The sequence below is a fragment of the Monodon monoceros genome, unplaced genomic scaffold, assembly GCF_005190385.1.
Source record: "Monodon monoceros isolate NGI ecotype Baffin Bay Population unplaced genomic scaffold, NGI_Narwhal_1 Super_Scaffold_10, whole genome shotgun sequence".
Classification (NCBI taxonomy): domain Eukaryota; kingdom Metazoa; phylum Chordata; class Mammalia; order Artiodactyla; family Monodontidae; genus Monodon; species Monodon monoceros.
In genome coordinates this window covers 52059151-52080012 of record NW_021703766.1, presented here as the reverse complement: position 1 = coordinate 52080012, position 20862 = coordinate 52059151, and the positions used below count along the sequence as shown (strand labels likewise).

The following is a 20862-nucleotide window of genomic DNA, read 5'->3' as shown; positions in this document are numbered from 1 at the left end:
GTTAATGGGTGGATGGACGGGCGGATGGATGGATTGATTGATTGATTGATGGGTTAATGGGTGGGTGGACAGGCGGATGGATGAATGGTTGGAGCACTCATTCATGTGCTAGGCCAGAACCACGTGGTGAACAAACATAATCTCCAATCTTCAAAACAACCCTCTGAAGAAGGAATCAAATTCCTCATTTTACAGACAATGAAACTGAAGCTCAGAGAGGGAAACCAGCTTGCCTAAAGTCACCCAGCAGAGCTGAGAGGGAGAAGTCAGGGCACAGGGGAAGCTCCACATACCTCATCCTCCTTCATCCAGGTGGCGACAGGAGGGGGCTCCCCTGTGATGGACACGTCCAGCCTCAGCTTGTTTCCAGCCACGACCACAACTGTATTTTCTGAGGTCTTCCCCGAGAAGTCCAGGTGGATCTTTGGTGGCTCTGGTGGCAGAGGAGAGATTCTGGGGAACTTGGGAGTGGGCAGCTGGGCCCTCCCAATCCCCTCCAGAGGATCTCCTGAGAAGCTGGCTTCCAACAGCCACAGAGAACCAGCGGTCCAGGTCCCCTGCCCCTCTGCCCTCAGACCCAGGAGTCCAGGCCCCCAGCCTAAGGACCACAGCAGCCTCTGGTCCCTACCTTGCTTGGGGACGTACTCCACCGTGATTTCTGGAGGACAAAGAAGACTGATGGTTAGGTCTATGGGGCCCCTTATCCCCCCCTCACACCCCATCACCCTGGGACCTGAGGGGTTGGGAGGTGGATTCAGGCCCATGACTGTCCCTCCTCCCACAAGCACCTGCTGTCACCCCCAGCTACAGTTAGGGAAACTTAATCCTGAAGGGGGTTGGGGTCTGGGAGGGTGGATGCTATGGCACCCAGGGAGAGACAAGGAGGTATCCTCACCCAGGAATTTGAGTGTGGCCGAGAGGGACAGGGCATAGCCGTCGGGCACAAATGTGTAGTCTCCCTCATCCTCAGGGCGAACATCATCAATCGTCAATCTGTGGAACCTAAGGGGAGTGCGGGGGTGCAGGGCAAAGGTCAGGCCAGGTCGCCCTGGGGACCACCGCGGAGAAACACGTGCCACAATGCGATCCCCGTGCTCAATGCAATGCTAGTGCCTGGACCCAAATCTCGCTCTGCCCCTTACTAGCTGTGTGACCTTGGGCAAGTCACTTAACCTCTCTGTGCCTCCGTTTCTTCATCTATAAAATAGAGGTAATGTTCACAATCTACAAGGGGGTTGTTGTAAGGCATTTAGAAGACTCCCTGGCACCTGGTAAGTGCCCTGTAAAGCATTAAGATTAGTTCTCAGCATTATTGACACCATCAGCAGGCAGGGGCCTTACACAGAACCCAGAAAAAGTCTACGTCTGCCAAGAGCTATTATCAGGAAATCCACAGGGGCACGATGTTCTGCTGGCATCACAGTGGTTCTCGGCATTCTGCAGATTACCAGGTGTTTATCTCAGGTGTCCACGTGCTACGCTTTGAATTCCAGCCCCGTTTCCCTAGCTAGATGGCCTCCCCGCCAAAACTGACTGTTTGCAAATATAGTCACAAGTTTCCTGTCCTGTAACCGTGACCCTTGCAAGGAGACCTTGCCGCCTGTGGCCTCCTTTGCCCCATAGGATATAGTGGAAGTGACACTGGGACAGCGCCCAGCCCAGCCCTCAGAGGCCCTCTTCGCTTCTGCTCTCTCTCGGGACACCTGTGTTGGCCACGTGAATATGCCAGGACCAGCCTCCTGGGGAATGAGACGTCCCACGAACCAGAGTGGAGGCAGCCCAGTTGACCCAGATGAGGGCCTGAGGGAGCCCAGGAAGATGGCCATCCGAGATCAGCCAGCCTCCCACCAACCCTGAGACTCACAATGAAATAAACCCTTGTGTTTTATTGTTGTCGTTTGTTTTGTTTTTTCGCAGTCCTGCATGGTTTGTGGGACCTTAGTTCCCCGACCGGGGATTGAACCCAGGCCATGGCAGTGAGAACAGAGTCCTAACCACTGGACCGCCAGGGAATTCCCTAAACCCTTGTTCTTTTAAACCACAAAGTCTGCAGACCACGTCCGCAGTCCACTCCGCACCTCCCGATGTGGGACATGGTGATCCTCTTGCTGGGCCGCACCTCGACCCCATTCTTGTACCACTTGCCCGTGACCTTCTCATCGGACACCTCACACTTGAACATGGCCTGTTCTGAGGCCTTCACCGTCACATCTGCGATGTCCTGCAGGACCTCCAGCTGTTTCTCTGGATGGGGAGGGAAGGAGATGGGGCCATCAAACTGTGGGCAGTCCACAAAGATTGGCGAACACCCATTATGGGCCAAGCAGTGTCCCAGGTTCTTGGGATTCTGGCCGTGAAACAATCTGTGGGCCTCGTGAGCTCACGTTCTAGTGGGGAGACAAACAGTGAATGGGAAACACATAAACCAATAACTAGAGGGAGCGATGAGGCCTGAGGGATGGCAGGGAGGCCGCAGAAGGCTCCCAGGTAGAGGGCACAGCATGTGCAAAGGCCCTGCAGAGGAAAGCAGGCTTGTTGGTTTGGGAAACAGCCAGCAGGCTGGTGCGGAGGGAGCAAAGCAGACGTGGGAGACGGCACAGGCAGGACACATCCCGTGGGCCATGGAGAGCACTTTGCATTGACTCCGAGTGAGGTGGAAACTGCTGGAGGGTGTTGGGAACATGGCTGCGATCTGACTTACATTTTCTTTTTAATTTTTTAAATAAAACAATGCACTTGTATGGCTTAAAAATAAAATAAGAGGATGTAGATATAGAGCGGTCTTCCAATCGTACCGGTCTCGATCCCTTCTCCAAAGACACTATAGCCAGTTCATAGCCAGAAAAGCAAAGATGTACACACAGTTCATTCCCTTCTTTCTTTCTCTTCCTTCCTTCCTTTCTTTCTTTCCTTCTTTCCTTCCTTCCTCCTCCCTCCTTCCCTTGCTTCCTCTCTTTCCCCTCCATACAAATAGTGGCATATTGGCTTCTTCACCTAATAATACATCTTGGAAACCCTTCCAAATCACTAACTAAAAATTGTCCTTTTTTATGGCTACAGAGGGAACTACCATCATTTATCTAGCCTATCAATGACTCGGGCTTTTTTTTTTTTTTTTTTTTTTACTTTTTATATTGAAAATATTACAGACTCACAGGAGTTTGTAAAAATAGCACATAGGAAAAAAAAATAGCACATAGGAAAAAAAGGGGGGGGAATAGCACATAGAGTCCCATGTACCCTTCACCCAGCTCCCCCCAATGGTGACATCTCTCGTAACTGTAGTCCACTATCCAAACCAGGAAACCGGCATGGGTCCAGTCCTGTGAACTAGACCACAGAATGTGTTCGGTTTTCACCACCTGACATTTTACAAGGATCACTCTGGCTGGAGTCGGGGTTGAGGCGCAAGTGTAGAGACAGAGAGAGCAGTGAAGAGGGAGGCTATTGCCACAGTCCAGGGTATGAGGGGGATGGAGACCTGGGCCAGGTGAGGGCAATGGAGGTGGAGAGAAGTGGTGAGATTCAGTATCCTTTGAAGGTGGAGCCACCGGGATTTGCTGGTGAATCAAATGTAGGGTATGAGGCAAAGAAGGAGTCAGGGACAGCTCCAAGATTTGGGGCTTGGGCAACTTCAAGTGGCGTGTTGAAGCATGCGCAATGCGGCTCCCTGCCCCACCAGGAGGCCCCCTACCTTCCACGATGAGCTCCGCCTCACACTGGCCGCCGTTGGTCATGACCTGGTAGTGACCACTATCCGCCAAGGTCACTTCCGAGTAGATGAGGATGTGTCGCTTCCCATCCTTCTTGAAGCGGTACATGGACTTGAAGGAATCCTCCCGCGTCAGTTCCACGCCATCTTTCGTCCTGGGTGGAGGGGACAGGAAGCGGGGAAGTGAGGGGCCCGCTTAGGCTGGAGTCTGGATGTCAGAGGTGAGTGAGGGGCCAGACAGACAGTCCTGAGCAGGAATCAGGAGTCAGAAGGGAGATCACGAAAAGGAGGAGAGACAAAGGTTGACAGAGGTGTCTAGAATGGATGGATCACAGGTGGGGGTTGGGGAGAAAAAGAGGAAGAAGAGGTGACAGGCCACAGGTCTCGGCTGGAGGTCAGGAGACACAAAAAAAGGGTCATGGGGAGAGGTCAGAACATGGAGGAAGTTCGGGGTCACAGAGAGATGTCAAATATTGTGGCCTCAGTAAATGGTGCTTCCCTGCTTGGGCCAGTCCTCCCACTTCACTTCTACCTCCTCATCATTCGAACCTCATCTCAATCATCACCTCCTCCAGGAAGCTTTCCCTGACCTCCTGAGTCCTTTTCTCCTATTAAAAAGTGGTTATAGCATCAGTTACTGACCCTCTGCAATATCAATGTTTGTCAAAATAGAACTTTGATATTTATTTGTGTGATGGCTTTATTAATGCCTGTTTCTGTCTCCAACACACACACACACACTCCACCCCAGCAGTTTGCCAGATCATAAACTCCCCAAGGGCAGGTGCCATGTTAATATATATTCTCTCCATTTTCTCTCCAGTACATGGAAGAGTGCCACCACACAACAGGTGCTCAATAAATACTTGTTGGATGGGGGAATAGATGTAAGAATGGACGAATGGATGGGTAGATGGGTGAGTGGGTGGACAGGTGGGTGGATGGATGGATGAATCAATGGGATGGATGGGGAGATGATGGTTGGATGGATTGGGGGCTGGGGAGATGGACGGATGGGTACATGAATGAATAGTCAAAGCATGGATAATTGGTTGAATGGGTGAATAAATAACTTAAAGAATCAGAAATAGCAGGGATCAGGAAAAAGACCTGGAAGAGGATGGGATAGGGAGAGGTCAGAAGTTTCAGAAAGAGGTCATGGGTGAGGATCAGGACTTATAGAGAAAGGCTGAGGTCTCCTGGAAACTACCGGTTAAAGGTCTGAAATCTTCAAGAGAGGTCCTGGGGCTTCCCTGGTGGCTCAGTGGTTAAGAATCCGCCTGCCAATGCAGGTGACATGGGCTCGAGCCCTGGTCCTGGAAGATCCCACGTGCCGCGGAGCAACTAAGCCCGTGCACTACAACTACTGAGCCTGTGCCCCACAACTACTGAAGCCCGTGGGCCTAGAGCCCGTGTTCCGTGACAAGAGAAGCCAGGGCAGTGAGAAGCCCGCGCACTGCAAGGAAGAGTAGCCCCTGCTCGCCTCAACTAAAGAAAGCCCGCGCGCAGCAACGAAGACCCAATGCAGCCAAAAATAAATTAATAAAATTAAATTTAAAAAAAAAAAAAAGAGAGAGGTCCTAAAGATCAAGACTGAGACAAAGACACTGTGGGCATCTGTATGGAGATCAGGGGTCAAGAGTCACTTACCACATGACTTGGGCACCCTCTTCTGACACTTCCACTGCCATTTCTACCCGGTCGCCCACAAACACCTGCTGGTCCTCGAGGGGTGTGACAATCAAGACTGGGGGTTCTGTGGGGCGCAGGGCGACAGGAGGTCAGTAGTTTCAGGATCCCCTCCAGAGCCCCACTCCCCAAGCTCACGCCCAAATCCCGGCCTCACCTCTGACGAAGACCTCAGTGAAACACTTCTCATCTTTGACGACGACCTCATAAGCAGCATCGTCCGCCAGTGTACACTTGTTGATGGTGAGAATTCGCTTCTTACCAACATTCTCAAACACGTGCCTGACGCAGAAGTCTCAGCTCAAGCCAGGGCATGGAGGAGATTCTGCATCCACCCATCTATCCTCAGGACAAGCCACTCCCTCTCAGAGCCAAATTGTGGGGGAGGAGATCGATGGTCCAATTTCTAGTATTTACGTAACCACAGCAGAAATACTAACCGTCCACCCATATCCGTCTTCTTCCATTTAGCAGGGACACACAGCGACCCACCTAGACAACTACATTTCCCAGCCTCCTTTGTGGCTGGGCGGGCCGCACCACTGAGCTTGGACCAACGGAATGTGAATGGATGTGATGGCATAACTGCAAGGTCATCTGTAATTTTGCGGTGCTTGTTCCAGCTTCCTGTCTGATAGACACAGATGTGCCCATGACCCGCTTCAATCATGCAGATGAGGGCAACACCACAAGGAATGGTGCAGCCAAAAAATATGGAACCTGCGTCTAGCTCAATCCGCCAGAAATATCTTTCTCTCTAAATTAATATGTTCTGGGGACTCTGTTACAGCAACTTAACCTGTATCTTTTTTTTGTTTTGTTTTGTTTTTTTGCGGTACGCGGGCCTCTCACTGCTGTGGCCTCTCCCGTTGCGGAGCACAGGCTCCGGACGCGCAGGCTCAGCGGCCATGGCTCACGGGCCCAGCCGCTCCGCGACATGTTGGGATCTTCCCGGACCGGGGCACGAACCCGTGTCCCCTGCATCGGCAGGCGGACTCTCAACCACTGTGCCACTAGGGAAGCCCTAACCTGTAACTTAATTAACATAATTTTTATCTTATCCAAAATGCTCGTGATGAGAAATTTGGAAAACACAGCCAAGGGGAAAATAATAAAAATAGAACCCATCCATAATTGTATCATCAAGAGATAACAGCTACAAATATTTTGGCCTCTCTCTTTCCAATCTTTTTATATCTAATCTACAGGTAGATTAACATTTTGTGAAGCGGAGATGAGCACTGTGCTTCTGCACATGACACTAATCTGTTTTTTTTCTTTTTTTACATCTTTATTGGAGTATAATTGCTTTACAATGGGGTGTTAGTTTCTGCTTCATAACAACATAACAATAATCTTGAACAGCTTCCCATGTTAGTATAAATTTTCGAATATCTTTTTTAGTGACCGCACAGCACCTTAACATGGAATTGTATGTTTTGGTTATTTGACTTTTTGCTACAGCAGCAAATGTTCCAGTGAACATCCTTGCAGCTAAGTATGCATAACCATGATCATGCTCTTAGGATAAATACCTAGGCTTGCACGATCTAAAGGTTTTGGGGGGACTTCCCTGGTGGTCCAGCAGGTAAGACTCTGCTCTCCCAGTGCAGGGGGCCTGGGTTCGATCCCTGGTCGGGGAACTAGATCCCGCATGCCACAATCTAAGACCTGGCACAGCCAAAATAAAGAAATATTTTAAAAACAGATAAAGGCTTTTGAATACACTGCCCTTTTGGAGATTTGCCAATTTACATTCCCACCAATAACATGTGGACCTATTTCTCTATGTCTTCTCCAGCACTAGGTTTTATCATTTTTTTTGGGGGGGGGAGGCTGCACCCCGGCATGAGGCATACAGGGATCTCAGTTCCACAACCAGGGATCGAACCCGCACCCCCTGCAGTGGATGCGCTGCGTCTTAACCACTGGACTGCCAGGGGAGTCCAGATTTTATCATTTTGTAAAGTTTTTGCCCATTTGGAGAGCAGAAAGACCGTTGGTGGGGCTTTTGTTTGTTTGTTTGTTAATATTTATTTTATTTATGTATTTGGCTGCGCCGGGTCTTAGCTGTGGCATGCGGGATCTTAGTTCCCTGACCGGGGATCGAACCCGGGCCTCCTGCATTGGAAGTGCAGAGTCTTAACCACTGGGCCACCAGGGAAGTCCCAAGACCGTTGTTTTGACTTGTGTTATTATTATTGGTGGTGGTGGTTGTGTTTGCAAGGTTGAATATGTACTTAGTGAATTAGCTACTTGGGTTTCTTCTAATTGAATTCCTGTTCTTCATCGCCTTTGTCTGTTTTTCTACCGAGGTATTTGCACTTTTCATATGGATGAGGGAGTGCCCTTTCTGGGTTAAGAGTGGCCAGCCTTATTTCTGGACTCTCTCTCTGGGACTTGGATACCCCCCAACCCGGGGACTGCCCCTCTCACATACTTGCTACTTGGTTTGATTTCTTGGCCGTTCTTGAACCACTTGAGGGGAAGGTCTGGGTTGCTAATCTCTACCACCAACTTGATCTTGTTGCCTCTGTCCACTTGGTAGGCTGGATCCAGCTTCTTCGTGAAGGCTGGAGATTGAGGGATGCAAGAGGGATGGAGCTGAGAGGTTCTCACTGTCCTGAGCTGTCAAGTCTCCCTCCCCAGACCACCAAGGTCAGAGAGCCTCCTGTGAACTTGGAGGCCCCTGAGAACTGGCATCTCTATTACTCCTCAGATTAGGACCTCCAAAAGATAAGTCCAGGGTCCAAACATCAGATACCTACGGTGCTGGAGTCCCTATGGGCAGGGCCCGTCTCCCCTCAGACCAGCACTGACCTGCACTCTTCTTGACCTCGACCTTGGCCTTCTTGAGTCGCTTCAGCATGCCCCGGAGGTCAGTGATGCCATACTGGAAGGCAATCCTCTCATACTCGCTCTTCTTTGCCCCTTTCAGGAGCTCCCAAATCTCAGGCGGGATGCCTAGATCATCGTCATCTTTCTTCTTTTTCTTCCCCTCCTCAACCACCTGCCTGAAGGTGGAGAGAACAGGCCGGGGCCACCAGGGAGTGAGGAGGTGAGGGTCTCCCTCTGCCTTCTCCACTCACTTGCTGTGTCACTTTCTCTCTCTGGGTCTGTTATTCCTTATCCTGTCCCACCTGAACCATTGCCCCAGCCTCCTCCCTGGCCTCCTGACCTCATCTCATCTCTTCACCTCCAGTCGGTTCCCCACTTGGCCCCAGAGGGCTATTTCTGACCCCCACATCAGATGCCACCCCTTCCCTGCTCAAAACTCCTCCATAGCTCCCCATTGCCCTCAGGAAGAAACCCCAGCCACTCAGCCTCGAAATCACAACCTCGCCCTCTGTCCCATCACACTCCCACAACTATCCAAACCACCCTACTTGCCTTTTCCTGAGCACTCTGGGCTCGCTCCCGCATCCCAGCCTTTGCACAACGTCTTTCCCTGCCTGGATGACCCATCTCCACCTGCTCTTCAATCCTACAAATGCTAGTACCGAAGTTCCCTCCTCCATGAGGCACCCCCTGTCCTGCCAGCATCTCAGTTGCCCTCACTCTGAGCCCTCACAAGGCCCTCGTGGGACCTTCTCTCTGACCACACTAAACAGTCGTGGTCTGTGTCTGCGTCTGCTGGATCAGACCCATCTTCCCAAGGCAATGAGCGACTCAGTGTCAGGGAACCAGTCAAACTTCTCCCTGTCCCCTGATCAGGGCCTGGTAGACGGGAGGCCTCAGAAGATGTCTGATGAGTGAGAGAGAGTGAATCTCTGGAAAGAAGGAAGGAAGGGGAGGGAACAAAAGAAGGATAGATGAGTGGGTGAATTTGGGGGACATATGAATATCTGGATTGATGTACAGAGCATTAGGTGGGGAACTGGTAAATGGGTGGAGGGGTCCATGGATGGCTAAGTTGATGGATGAATGGGTCAACGGATGGGTAGGTTGGTAGGGGATGGGTGGCATTAAGACAGGTGGATGGGTTGATGGAGGATGGCTGGGTAAGTGGGTGGATTGATGAGTTGGTGGCAGATGGCTGGGTGAGCAGTTGGGTGAATATGTTGATGGAAGATGCCTGGGAAGATGGTTGGCTGGGTAAAGACAAACAGATGAATCTATTAGTAAATGGAGTTTCTGGGGATTTGGTTATGGAGATAGTTGAGTGAGTAGAAGGATGGATCCGTGGACCAGCAGATAATGAATAACTGAGTGACTGGACAAGCATCATGTAGAATAATACGAAATTGCCAATATTCAATCATTTTTTACCTACAGAACAGCAACTTCATATAGATGAGTCGTCTAACAGAGAGCTCTCTGGGAGGATGGGTGTGCCGTTGAAGAGGTGAACAATTGACAGAGGAAAGCCTGGCTAGATGGGTAGGTGGATGAGTAGATGGGTGGGATGCTGGACTCAGTTGAAAGAGAGATACAGGTGCAGATGGGAAGGCGGATGCACGGTAGACAGATGGCTCGTGGAAACGTGGATAGATGGGTGCCTCGAGAGATGGGGAAGTGGATGATGCAGTAGGTGGGTGAAGGTTGAATGAATGGGTGGCTGAGTGTAATGGCTGATGCACGGATGGACAAGTGGGAAGAGGCGGGTAGATGAATGGATATGTGGGCAGATGGATGGGCGGTGGGCAGGTAGGTGGATGCGTAGATTCGTAGATGGATAAATAGGTAGCTGGTTGCCTGAATAGATGAGTGGGCAGACTGATGAGTGGGTGGGTTGGTTGGTAGATGGATAAATAGCTGGCTGGCTGGCTGGGTGAGTGGACAGCCTGGTGGGTGGGTGAATGGACAAGTGGATGGATGGATGGTCGGTTGGGTGAACAGGTGGATGAGTAGGTGAATTGGAGCCTGAGTGGACAGGAAAGTGGATGTGAGGACGATGGGTTAAAGGGTGGGTAGGTAGGAGAATTGATGGGCAGATTGTTGGTTGGGTGGGGCTGTGGGTAGGGGTGTGGGTGAATGGGTGGATGGGTGAATGGACAGGTGGCTGGGTGGGCAAGGAATGGGTAGATGGAGGGGAGGCAGAGTCCCGGGATGGCAGTGGCGAAGCAACGGGGGGCAGGGGGGCCTCACCCACCATCCTTCTCCTCCTTGAGGCCCCATCTCCCCTTTCTGTGCCAGGCGGGGCGGACTCACCTCTTCTGCAACAGGCTGCTGAAATCCAGCTCACCTTTGCCTTCCGGCATCTTTTCACCCCTGTGGCCATTGAGAGGGAGTGTGAACCCCATGGAGGTCCCGACCCTCAGACTCACCCTGGGTCCCCACTCCTTGCCCTCCCTGATCCTCCCCTTCTCCCACAGCTGCCCCTCCCAAGGAACACCCTCCCATGGTCCTTGGCACCAGGACATACTCCTGCCCCTCCCCAGGGTCCAGGGTCACTTACGAACGCTTGAAGCTTTCTAGACTCTGCCCAGCGGAGTCCTGATTGGGCGCTGGGGAGAGGCAATGGGGGAAGGTGAGCTTGGAGGCAAGGCCTGATCTAAGACCAAGAGTGCCCACCCCGGGCCTGCACAACCTCCCCCAGACCCCTTTTCCTCCATCTCTTGGGCCAGCACACCCTCTCACTTGGGCCTGGACACCCTCTGCTTGTAGACGCATTTCCCTGGCTGCCATGCACCACCCTCTCTCAGCGGCCTGTATCCCCCTCACACCAGGGCCGGCTGGCCCTTCTCCCCGGGGCTGGGCAGCCTCATTCCCTGTGCCCTCCATGTTTAAGTCCCCACACATCCTGGGCTGCAGATGCCCCAAAACCTGTACACTCTCAGAGTTCCATACGCATGCTCCCAAATCTGTGTAGCCTCCCATCAATCCTGTATACCCTCACCCTAAACCTGTCCACCCTTAGACTCCCCTGAAATAAACAGTAGACAATAAAATGGAAATTATACTTTAAAAAAACAAAAAACAAAAAAACCCTGGGACACCCTCACTTCCCGAGCCCTTACTGCCACTTTCTCAAGCTTGTGCACTGTGACCCTGGAATCTACATAACTCACCTCCTAAGTTCCACGTGAACACCCCCAAACCCGGAACCTTTTCACCCCCAAATCTACACCTCCTCACCCTCTAAGCCGGTAGATTGTCTACCCTATTTTGAACAACCTGACCCCTGCCTCTGTGCTCCATCTTCCGAAGGCCTGTGCCCGCCTTGTCCCCACATCAGTATACTCTCCCCACACCTGGCTGACAGATCCATCCCCCCAACCAGACCCAAGACCCCTGGCCCCCACCCCCGCCAGCGTACCCTCCACATCAATTTTGAAGGCACAGCTGTCACAGATGTCCTTGGCTTTGACCTCGAGGCGGTAATCCCCGCGGTCACCCAGTACCACCTTCCTGATGTGCAGCTCCAAGGTGTATACCTGGGGGCCAGGCCAGGGGTATGGGTGCACATGTCCGACCCCCAGTGCCACCCCACCTCCCCCAGAGCCCACCTCACAACTCTGAGTGCCCCCAGGAAGGGCCAGCTGTCTCTTCCCATGCCTGGACAATCTTGGCCTCTGGGGGCCTGCGTCCCTGACCCTGAGAGCTCTCTGGGCACGCACACGCCGTGCCCAGGTGCACCCTGCCCCGGCCCAAACATTCTTCCCTCCTGCCCGGCACAACCCCTACCAAGCAGCTCCACACGATCTCCAGCCCTGGCCCACAAGCCCTCGAGTCCCCACAGGGTCCTCACGTTGCTGGCAGAGTCGTGGGACACCTTGAAGGAGAATCGGGCCCCACTCTTGCTGTCCAGCTCCAGCCACTTCCCCTTGAACCACTTGATGGCTGGTTTGTCCGGCAGCTCTTTCCCGTTCAACTTGGCCAAGATCACGGCATCCTTTCCTGGGTGGGGGTGGAGGGGTGGGAGGGAATGGCCAGGCAGGAGTCATAAGACTCTACGGAGAAGCCTGAGAAGCCTGGGAAGCCGGGAGACCCCAGCCCCGCCTCCCTCAGACCCAGGAGCCCAGCCCCCACCCGATCCTCCCCGAACCACCCCTCACCAGTCTCCACCGACACAGAGTCTGGCTTCTTCAGGAAAATGCCGGCGGGCTCCTCAGCGGTGGGAGACTGGTCCTCAGGTGGGGCTTCTGCTCAGGAGACAGGATTAGGGGGTCTAAGGCCGGCCAGGGAGGGGACGGCAGGCCACTTTGGGGGCGGGGTTGAGAGTGCATGAGGGACCCTCTGCTCAGCAGTCAAAGACCTTGGGGCACAGTGGCTTCTCCTGACCTGGGAGAGATCACGCTTCATCCAGGTAGCTGCGTGACCAGGTTCCCCGCCCCTTTGGGCCTCAGTTTCCCCATCTGTGAACCGGATGGTCTTAAATGGGGCTTTGGGGTAGGAGAGGATAGACTGGGGCATTCAGAGCTGGGCAGGACTCGGTGATGAATGAGCCAGTTGCTGTGGGCTTGAAGGCCAGGCTGAGGGGCTAGGCTCTGTCCTGGAGGCACTGGAGAGCCAGGGAAGGCTGTGAGCAGGGGAGGGCGGTCAGCACTGGAGCTGTGGGGAGGGTGGGCTAAAGGAGAGAGAGCGGGAAGGTGCAGAGGGGCCAGCGGAAGCTGGGGGATAAGGTGCCAGCTTCTGCCCGGCCCTCTGGAACACCATCTCACCTTTGGGGGACTCTGCAAGAGCCTCTTGAGGCAGGGCTTCCTTGGGAGCCGGTTTGGTGGCATCTTTGTCTGCGGGGGCATTTTTGGCCGCTGTGAGGCAGGAGATATTCACAGTTGAACACGTGCTCAGCGTTCTCCTCTTCCAGAACCCAGGAGTGCAGGTCCCTGGGCCCCTCCTCCTTCGGAATCTGGAGTCCAGCAGTCCAGGTGTAAATTTATCTCTAATCCCAGAGTCTGTGAGATCCGGTTTCTCCTTGCCCCAGGCAGGCCATGCCCCAACCACCCAGGCCACCAGGCTCTGACCTTTTAGGTCTTGGAGGTATAATTAGCTCTTCCCCTGGGCTGGAAACTGGATACGCGTGCTGACCACAGCATCTTTCACCCGTCCTGCGGGCTGGCACCTGGCCCGCTGGGGCCCCAGCTGCAGCGAGGGGCTGGACCACCATCCCTCAGCCTGGTTGGTTTGGTGCCAGCGGACTGGACACCCCGGGAGGAGGGGTCCTCCCTGGGGGCTTGTGTCTCCTCTGTTCACTGCCTCATAGAGAGAAAGCCCCAACCCCATATAAAGAAATGCCTCCAGTCCCATTCAAAGAAGGGCCCCCAAACTGCACATAAAGAAAGGCTCTCCAGCCTCTATATGGAGAATGTCCCCTAATTCCTACACGGGGAAGCCCCAATTCCCATTGAAATGAGGTCCCCTCAACCTTGTACAGAGAAGTCTCTCCTCACCACACAGACAGGAACCTCTAATATCTAGGCACATGAGGACCTCATTCCCCTGCAGCGAAAGACCCCAATCCTCACTCAGAGAAGTGACCCTGGTCCCTTCCCAGAAGACCCCATCCCCAAATGTAGAGGACCCCAAACGCCCTGCAAAGACTCCGCAGTCTACAACCACAGGACTCCCATCCTCAACGAGAAAAACGGACACAAATTCATAATCAGAGACTCTCCATCTGCACCCAGAGATAAACCCCCAACTGCCTACAGAGAAAGGAACCCCTACCACCCCACAGGGAAGGGGAAACCCCCTCCCACCTAACACAAGTATGGGACCCTCCTATCCCACACAAGGAAGGGAGGTCCTCCCCACACAGAGAAGGCACCCCATTCTCCCAACCCTATGGAGGGAGAAGCCCCCAGTCCCCATTCAGAAAACAGAATCGCGTCTCCACACAGGGAGGGAGTCCCCAAATCCACCTGGTTTTTCCTCAGGCATGTCGGCGGACCCGCTCCCTCTCCTCTGACCGCACCTGTGTCCCGATGGATCTTAAGGAGGACAGGTGGGCCCCCGGGGGAGCCCTTTAAGGAGTCCAGAGACTCCCAGGAGGCCCTGGGAGGCATCAGACGCGCCTCCCCACCCTCCCCTGCAGCCCCACATTCCGCCTGTGTGTTCGAAAGGGCGAGAAATAACAGCTGGACAAGGAGAGATGGCTGAATGCCAGGTCCCCAGGGAGGAGGGGCTGGGGTTCCGACACCTGGGTCCGAGGGAGGACTTGCCGGAGGCGGGTGACTCCCGGGTCTGAGGAAAGGGGGCCTGAGGGCCTGGACTCCTGGGTCCAGGTGCAGAAGGGACCTGGAGTCCAGATTTTTGGGTCCCAGAGAAAGAAGGATGAGGGCCTGGACTCTTGGGTCCTAGGCGGAGGGACAGTAAAGGACTGGGGTCTGAAGTGGGTGAGGGCTCTGAGCCAGAACTCCGGCATGGGGGTTGAGGATGGTGGGGAAGACAGGGTCTAGAAAGCCATTCTTAGTATCTGCAAGTCAGGAGTTTTCGGGAAACCAGAGCCGGGAGGGAGGGTCCGGTTTCCCAGGGTAGGCAGGATGGCCGCGGGGAAGGCGGGGGGAGGTCTCTGTGCCCGCAGGGAGGGCACTGAGTGTCGGGGACTCCGGAGTCCCACCCCCGGGCGTGGGCATACATGATGGCTTGGGGCCCCGGCCACCTGGGACCCCGGATTGGCCGCGGCCCCTCGTGGGACCGCGGCCCCTCGTGGGACCGCGCCCTGCGGGCTCCCCGCGATGGTTCCCGGAGCGGGCGCGGCGGGCACCGGAGGCGGGGGAGGGGGCGGGTGCCCCAGCGGGGGCGGGTGGGGAGACCGGGAAGGCCCTGGAGGGCTGCCCAGACATTGGCGCCCTTCCCGGCAGGGGTGCCTGTGGCTTCCGAATGGGGGTAGTGGTGGCCGGACGCGGGGGTGGGGGGAGGTGAAGGAGATGAGGGGATTGCGGGAGGAGAGGGTCTCCAGGACACCAGGTGTTTCGGAGAGGAGGGCGAGGTGGGCGTGGCTTGGAGTTAAGGCGGAGGGCGGGCGGGGAAGTAACGCCGGCTGGATGACCCGGTGTTATTGAAGACAAGTCCCTCACCGTTTTCTTCCTGCCCATCGCCAACCCCCACCCCCCCCAACCCCACACTCACACCATTCTTTTCCAAAACCCCCTAAGAGCTGGAAAATTCCCCGCCTCCACCGAGCGCGGAGCCAACCCGAAGGCAGCCCCCTTGTGACGTCATGGGTTTCCAGGCAGACTGCTGCGCGGCTCCTGCGGGCCCAGCAGGTTGGTGGAGCGCCTGGAGAGCTGGGAGCCTCGCTCGCTACCCGCGGGCCGTATCCAGCGAGAGGGGGACAGAGATCCGGAGGAGGGCAAAAACTGAATCGAACCACCAGTGCCTGCATCTCAAGCTCTGACCGCGGCCTTCAAGGCTCGGCCTGGTTTGGCTCTAACTGCCTCTTGCATCTCCTCTCTTATCTCCCCCCTCGCTGTCCCAGTGTCTCTGAGGGCCAGCAGGCCCGGATGGATGGGTAGCATTGCGGTCCCTGACAAAGGGTCCTAGAAGGTCTGTCTACCTTGATTTATTTTATTTTATTCCAAACTTGGGGTGATGATGATAGTTTTCGTAGAAGGCACCTCATCTGCAGGAGGAGGCCCTCCCAAAAGACATTCTGTCCCTGGCACCGCCCCAGGGAGGGGGGTGTGCTGTCCTCTTGAGGGCAGGTCCCAGCCTGGCCTCTGCTACCAGCCGCTGTATGCCCCCCTCAAGAACCTCTTCCCTCTCTGGATCCTTGATGCTCCTTCCTCGACTTCCTTCTGGCTACCAGTGGGTGGATTTCAGGAGATGTATCGAAGGCTTGACAGGGCTGCAAGGGCCTTCCGAGATCTTCCTCCTCCTCTCCCCTTTCACAGAAGGACCGAACTGGCCCAGAAGCAGCGAGTCTTTCACCCTAGACCCCCCAGCCGCCCAGGCTCAAGGACTTGGGACTCCGGCTTCTTAGGCCACAGCCTCTGACACCCCCCGAGGGTTCCAATCAGAGCTCCCACAGCTCATCCGGTCGTCTTCTGCTCAGGCTGGATTCACACGAGAATGGTTGGGGCGAACGGACAACTGAGAGAAGCCACCGGGGTATGACAGCCAGGGGCGATGGGGACTTGAGCAGATTGGAAAACAGATTCCCCATTAGAAGCGGCCACCACCCTGCTCCAGCCTCTCCACATCGAAAAGCTGGCCCACTGTTGCTGGATTGTGCAAAGTCTCTGGTTAGAACTGACATGGGGAGGGCTGCCACGGTCACCCAGAAATCAGATGGGTGGCCAGAATTGATCGCCAGCATGGCCCTAGGGAGGGCATTACAGGAGGCGGAGGGTCCCCAGGAGAACTCGGAGCTGTTGGTGGGGTCCCCAAAAGGGCATACCAGATGAGGATCCCAGAGGGACCTCAGATGCGATTGGAGGATTCCAGACAAACAAGGGCATCGCAGAGGTGGCCCGGATACAACAAGGTTCACTGAGGTCCGTCCTCCAGACCTGACAAGGGTGTTGTCAGACGTGACAAAAGGATCCCAGAGGCACCGTAGATGTGATCGGAGAATTCCAGACATAAACAAGTGATAGCAGGGTGGTTCCAGAGAATTAGGGGATCTCAAAGATGACAAAGGGATTTGGGGGGACAGACAGAATGAGAGTCACAGATGGGCACAGAGACATGTATGCAAAGGGTTCCCAGAGGGACCCAGACATAACTAGGAGATCTCAGATGGGACAGGAGGGACTCAAACATGAGAAGGGGATCCCAGAAAGACCCTGGACAGGGCTTAGGGCTGCTGGCAGAGTCCCCCTCTTGGTGTGATGATCTGTAGGCTCACCCTCCCCTAGATGAGACTGAGAGATCGCAGACACACAAGGGATCTCAGACATCACAAGGGAAGCTCTTGGGATTCTGGAAGCACTGCCCTGCCCCGCCCCTCCACACAGACACATAAGTATAGTCGTCTCTGGGTCCTTCAACCCAAGACATGAAGATCTTGGGGCCCCTGGACATGACAAGGGAATCCCAAAGAGGCCCCAGACATGACTGGGGGGATCCCAGAGGGACCCTGGGCAGGGCTTAGGGATTGTGGCAGCGCCCCGCCCCCGCAGCCAGGATGGGGGATCCGTGGGTCCTATGACCTAGGGTGTGGGGACGCCCACGTGACACAGGCGTGGAGCCCCTGAGAGCCCCCGAGAGGCCGCCCCGGGCTCAGGCCCGGCGGGCGGCGGGCAGCAGCGCACTATCAAACTGGTAGGTGAGCTTGCGCTTGACCTTGCGGATCTCGCCGGTCTTGGCGTAGTTGCGCAGGGCGCGCGCCAGCTTCTGGTAGGTCATGCGTTTGCGGTTGCCCTTCTGCTGGCCCCAGCGGCGCGCCAGGAGCTCCTTGTGCTTCGAGGAGAACTGGAAGACCCCGGCGCCCGGCTCCACCCACCACACGCACTCGCGCATGTCTCCGCGCGTCAGCAGCCCCAGCAGGAACTGGTACAGGCGCAGCTTCTTGCGGGCCCCTGCGGCGGGTGCGGGGCGCGTTAGCTGAAGCATCCTTCGGGCCCCGCCCCACCCCCTCCCCGCTTCACCCCGCCCCGGAACCGCCAAGCCTCTGTCTCCCCATAAAGAGAATTGGGGTGACGAAGGTGGCTGCTAGGTACACCTGCCTGGCTCTGTCTGTGCCACACCCCCATCCGGGGCAAGTTGCTCCCCTTTCCTGAATGTGCCACCCCATAACCCCCATCTCCCATCCCTGCTTTATATTTCAGGATGTGTGTCTGTCCTGTGACTGCTTGGTGGCCAGCACGTATCTGTTGAGCGCATGGATGAATCTGTGAAATGGGTTGGCAATGCTCCTCAAAGACTTATGACAGAGCTGACTTGTGGTGAAGAGATCTGAAGTGGGTTTGAATGTGGCCATTTCTCCAGCTCCAGGTCACTCAGTGTGTCAGTTCCGCGGGGACTGGGATCCTGGGAGAGGCCAAGGGGTCTGACTCCTGGGCTCCTTTAAGCAGCAAGGGCCCCACAGAGTTGGGGGGTTCATAGCAGGCATTGGATACAAGAACCCCACCTCTGCCATTTTCCAGCTGTGTGACGTTGGGGTGGTGGCTTAACCTCTCTGAGCTGGTGTTTCCTCAGCTAAAAATGAGGCTTGTGTGTGTGTTTTTACAAATCTTTCTGAAGCGCTTAGTACCAGGTGCTGCTCTAGGCACTGAACAATTATGAGCTCATTTAATCTTCATCATAACCCCACGAGATAGGGGTGATAATAACAATGCCCATTTTACAGATGGGAAACTGAGGCCCAGATAGGGAAAGTAACTAATAATTCCAACTTCCAGGGGTTGTGAGTAATGGAGGGCACAGGGGCAGAAGCAGGGGTTGAATAATAGATGGGAGCTGATATTGTGATGATTTCTTTTGCTATTGTGTCCATAATGATGGTGAAGATTTATTGAGTGCCAAACTCTGTGCCAAACACTGCTATCTCATTGACACGTATGATCCCCCCTAATTCTCCCAACCACCAGCAATAGACACTATTACTGTCGTCCCCACTGTACAGATAGGAGACCAAGGCACAGAGCGGTAGAGACAGTTGCCCAAAGCAACACAGCCAGCAGATGGCAGATCTGGGAACTGCCCTCAGCGCTGGAGTATATATAGTAATTGCTTGGGAAGACATGGTTCCTTTAACCTCCCACCGCCATCTCCAGTTGGAGTCCCTCCCACCCCACTTGCGCCCACATACCTGCCTCAGATCCCCTCCCCTCGGGGCCAGCCATGAGGGCCTCATCTGACTCGCTGTCCGAGACCTCCAGGGCGGGACTGTCCAGCAGGAGGTCCTCTTCCTCTGACAGCACGGGGCTGGGGTATGGGGCATACGCCAGGGGACCCAGGGTCTGTGGAAGGTCAGGGTTACCTGTAGTCCCAGGGGGAGGTCCCCCTTCTCTCACTCCCTCTGCTTTCGTCCCTTGGCTTCTTCCTGGGCCCTGGCCGTGGCCCTCCCCACTCTGCTCACAGCCTGCACTCTGGCCTCGGTTCAGATCTCCATGGCGTGGCCAGGGGATGCCCGGGCCACCTCCATGAGAGCCTGCTCCACACAGATAATGGCCTTTGGTGCTGCCCCTGACCCACGTTTGTGCCTCTGTTGGCTCGATGGTGCAATGGAGTAATAATGCTGCTTAACCTTAGAGGGTCGTCAGAGGGATGAAGGGGTTCCTGTGTGCACAGGTTTTGATGCAATGCCTGGCACCTAGGAAACCTCAATCAAATGAGGGGGATTTTCATGGTCATCCTGCCCCTCACCTGGCTTGTGAAGTCCTCCATGGGGTATGCTGGGAAGCCAGGCCCCGGGGCCTCCAGGCTGGGGGCCGGGTCCAGGTTCCCCACAGGGCTGTAGGTTGAGGGTCCGTAACAGAGCTGGACACCCTGGGTGTGGCTGAAGGTGGCCACAGCCGGGTCAAAGGTTTCATAGGAGGCGGCTGGGACAGCTGGACTGAGGCCGTAGCTCCATAGATCTGGGGGGAAGGGCGCTGAATCAGAAGCTGAGAGGTCTGGCCTCGGCCCCGTCCCCCTTGAAGCCCCTGCACTGGCACAGAGGGACCATTGTGGGCTGTGCAAATCTCTGACCCCAGGATTTGCATGGGCAAGCGGGTGATTGGGAGAGGAAAGGGGAGGAGGTCTGGAGGCCTGAGCTAACCTTGTCCTGCTGTGCCAGGTGACAGCCTCCCCTGGGCCTCAGCTCTCCCATCTGTAAAATGGGCCCAAGGGGCAGGTGGGGAGGGTGCTGGGCCAGGATCACTCACCAGGAGCCCCGTCTGAGTCGGGGTAGCTGGAGTGCTTGCAGCTGTCCAGGTCATAGAAGACTCCATCTGGGTACTGATAGGGGTTGGGAAAGAAAAGGGGTCAACCCAGGCTGCAGGGAGACCCCACCCAACCCTGGACCAGCGGGGAGACTATGACAGGCTGGGAGAGGGAGAGAAAGAGAGACACAGAGACTAGGCACCAGAGACAAGGGCAAAGAGAGGGACATCCAGAGATACAGAGTTGGGAGACAGATACAACACAGCAGAAATACACAAAGGCCCAGACCCAGACGCGCGCGCGCGCGCGCGCGCACACACACACACACACACACACAGAATGAGAGACACAGGTAGGGACACATAGAAAGAGACAAGGGTCTCGCAAAGGGACACAGCAGCCAGCTCCTACTAAGACTGTGGGCTTCCGGGAATCCCAGCACCTCACCGATACACAGTTGTGACATTGTAGCAGCTGGGGAAGGTGTAGATGAATTCCCCCAGTCTTGCCTGCCTGGGGGAGGGGGAGGGGGTGAAGGGTGAGAGGCACAGAAGTGTTTTTAACAGAGGCAAAGAAGCTCTCCATGCTTTTTTTATCCACCTCCATATCACTCCGATTCATCCCAAGAGTCATGTTGCTTTAGCAATTAAAGTCTAAAACTAGATACATGCCATCCTGATAAACCAGTGACCTCACTGCAAGGTATTTACCCATGAGCACTGAAAACATATGTCCACGAAACAGCCTTGTCCAAGAATAATCAGCGC

General features: G+C 55.0%; 2 protein-coding genes and 1 non-coding gene across 7 annotated transcripts in view; all 3 read right to left on the bottom strand.

Moving 5' to 3' along the window:
• MYBPC2 (myosin binding protein C, fast type) overlaps positions 1–13089 on the bottom strand; it is a 23584-nt gene extending 10495 nt beyond the window's left edge. The window contains exons 1-15 of one of the 2 annotated variants that reach the window (XM_029239206.1): positions 13006–13089; positions 12400–12486; positions 12093–12241; positions 11661–11778; positions 10800–10848; positions 10553–10612; positions 8222–8415; positions 7842–7974; positions 5559–5683; positions 5363–5468; positions 3695–3867; positions 2079–2244; positions 896–1002; positions 629–658; positions 294–433 (exon numbers count right to left, since the gene is read on the bottom strand). In XM_029239206.1, the coding sequence (XP_029095039.1) occupies positions 294–433; positions 629–658; positions 896–1002; positions 2079–2244; positions 3695–3867; positions 5363–5468; positions 5559–5683; positions 7842–7974; positions 8222–8415; positions 10553–10602 (1224 nt within the window). In that variant the 5' untranslated portion in view covers positions 10603–10612; positions 10800–10848; positions 11661–11778; ... (1 more) ...; positions 12400–12486; positions 13006–13089. Of the gene's footprint in view, positions 1–293; positions 434–628; positions 659–895; positions 1003–2078; positions 2245–3694; positions 3868–5362; positions 5469–5558; positions 5684–7841; positions 7975–8221; positions 8416–10552; positions 10613–10799; positions 10849–11660; positions 11779–12092; positions 12242–12399; positions 12487–13005 lie in introns of those variants that run through there. The other variant, XM_029239213.1, reaches the window with a different exon arrangement.
• On the bottom strand, positions 7493–7565 carry TRNAG-UCC. The gene has a single exon. It is a non-coding gene; the product is annotated as a tRNA-Gly (tRNA).
• A 2606-nt stretch (positions 13090–15695) lies between the features above and the next one.
• SPIB (Spi-B transcription factor) overlaps positions 15696–20862 on the bottom strand; it is a 7979-nt gene continuing 2812 nt past the window's right edge. For 3 of the 4 annotated variants that reach the window (XM_029239523.1, XM_029239536.1, XM_029239529.1), the window contains 4 exons: positions 20098–20170; positions 19598–19809; positions 19041–19191; positions 15696–17808 (listed from right to left, as the gene is read on the bottom strand). In XM_029239523.1, coding sequence (XP_029095356.1) covers positions 17510–17808; positions 19041–19191; positions 19598–19809; positions 20098–20170 — 735 coding nt within the window. In that variant the 3' untranslated portion in view covers positions 15696–17509. Of the gene's footprint in view, positions 17809–19040; positions 19192–19597; positions 19810–20097; positions 20171–20862 lie in introns of those variants that run through there. The other variant, XM_029239544.1, reaches the window with a different exon arrangement.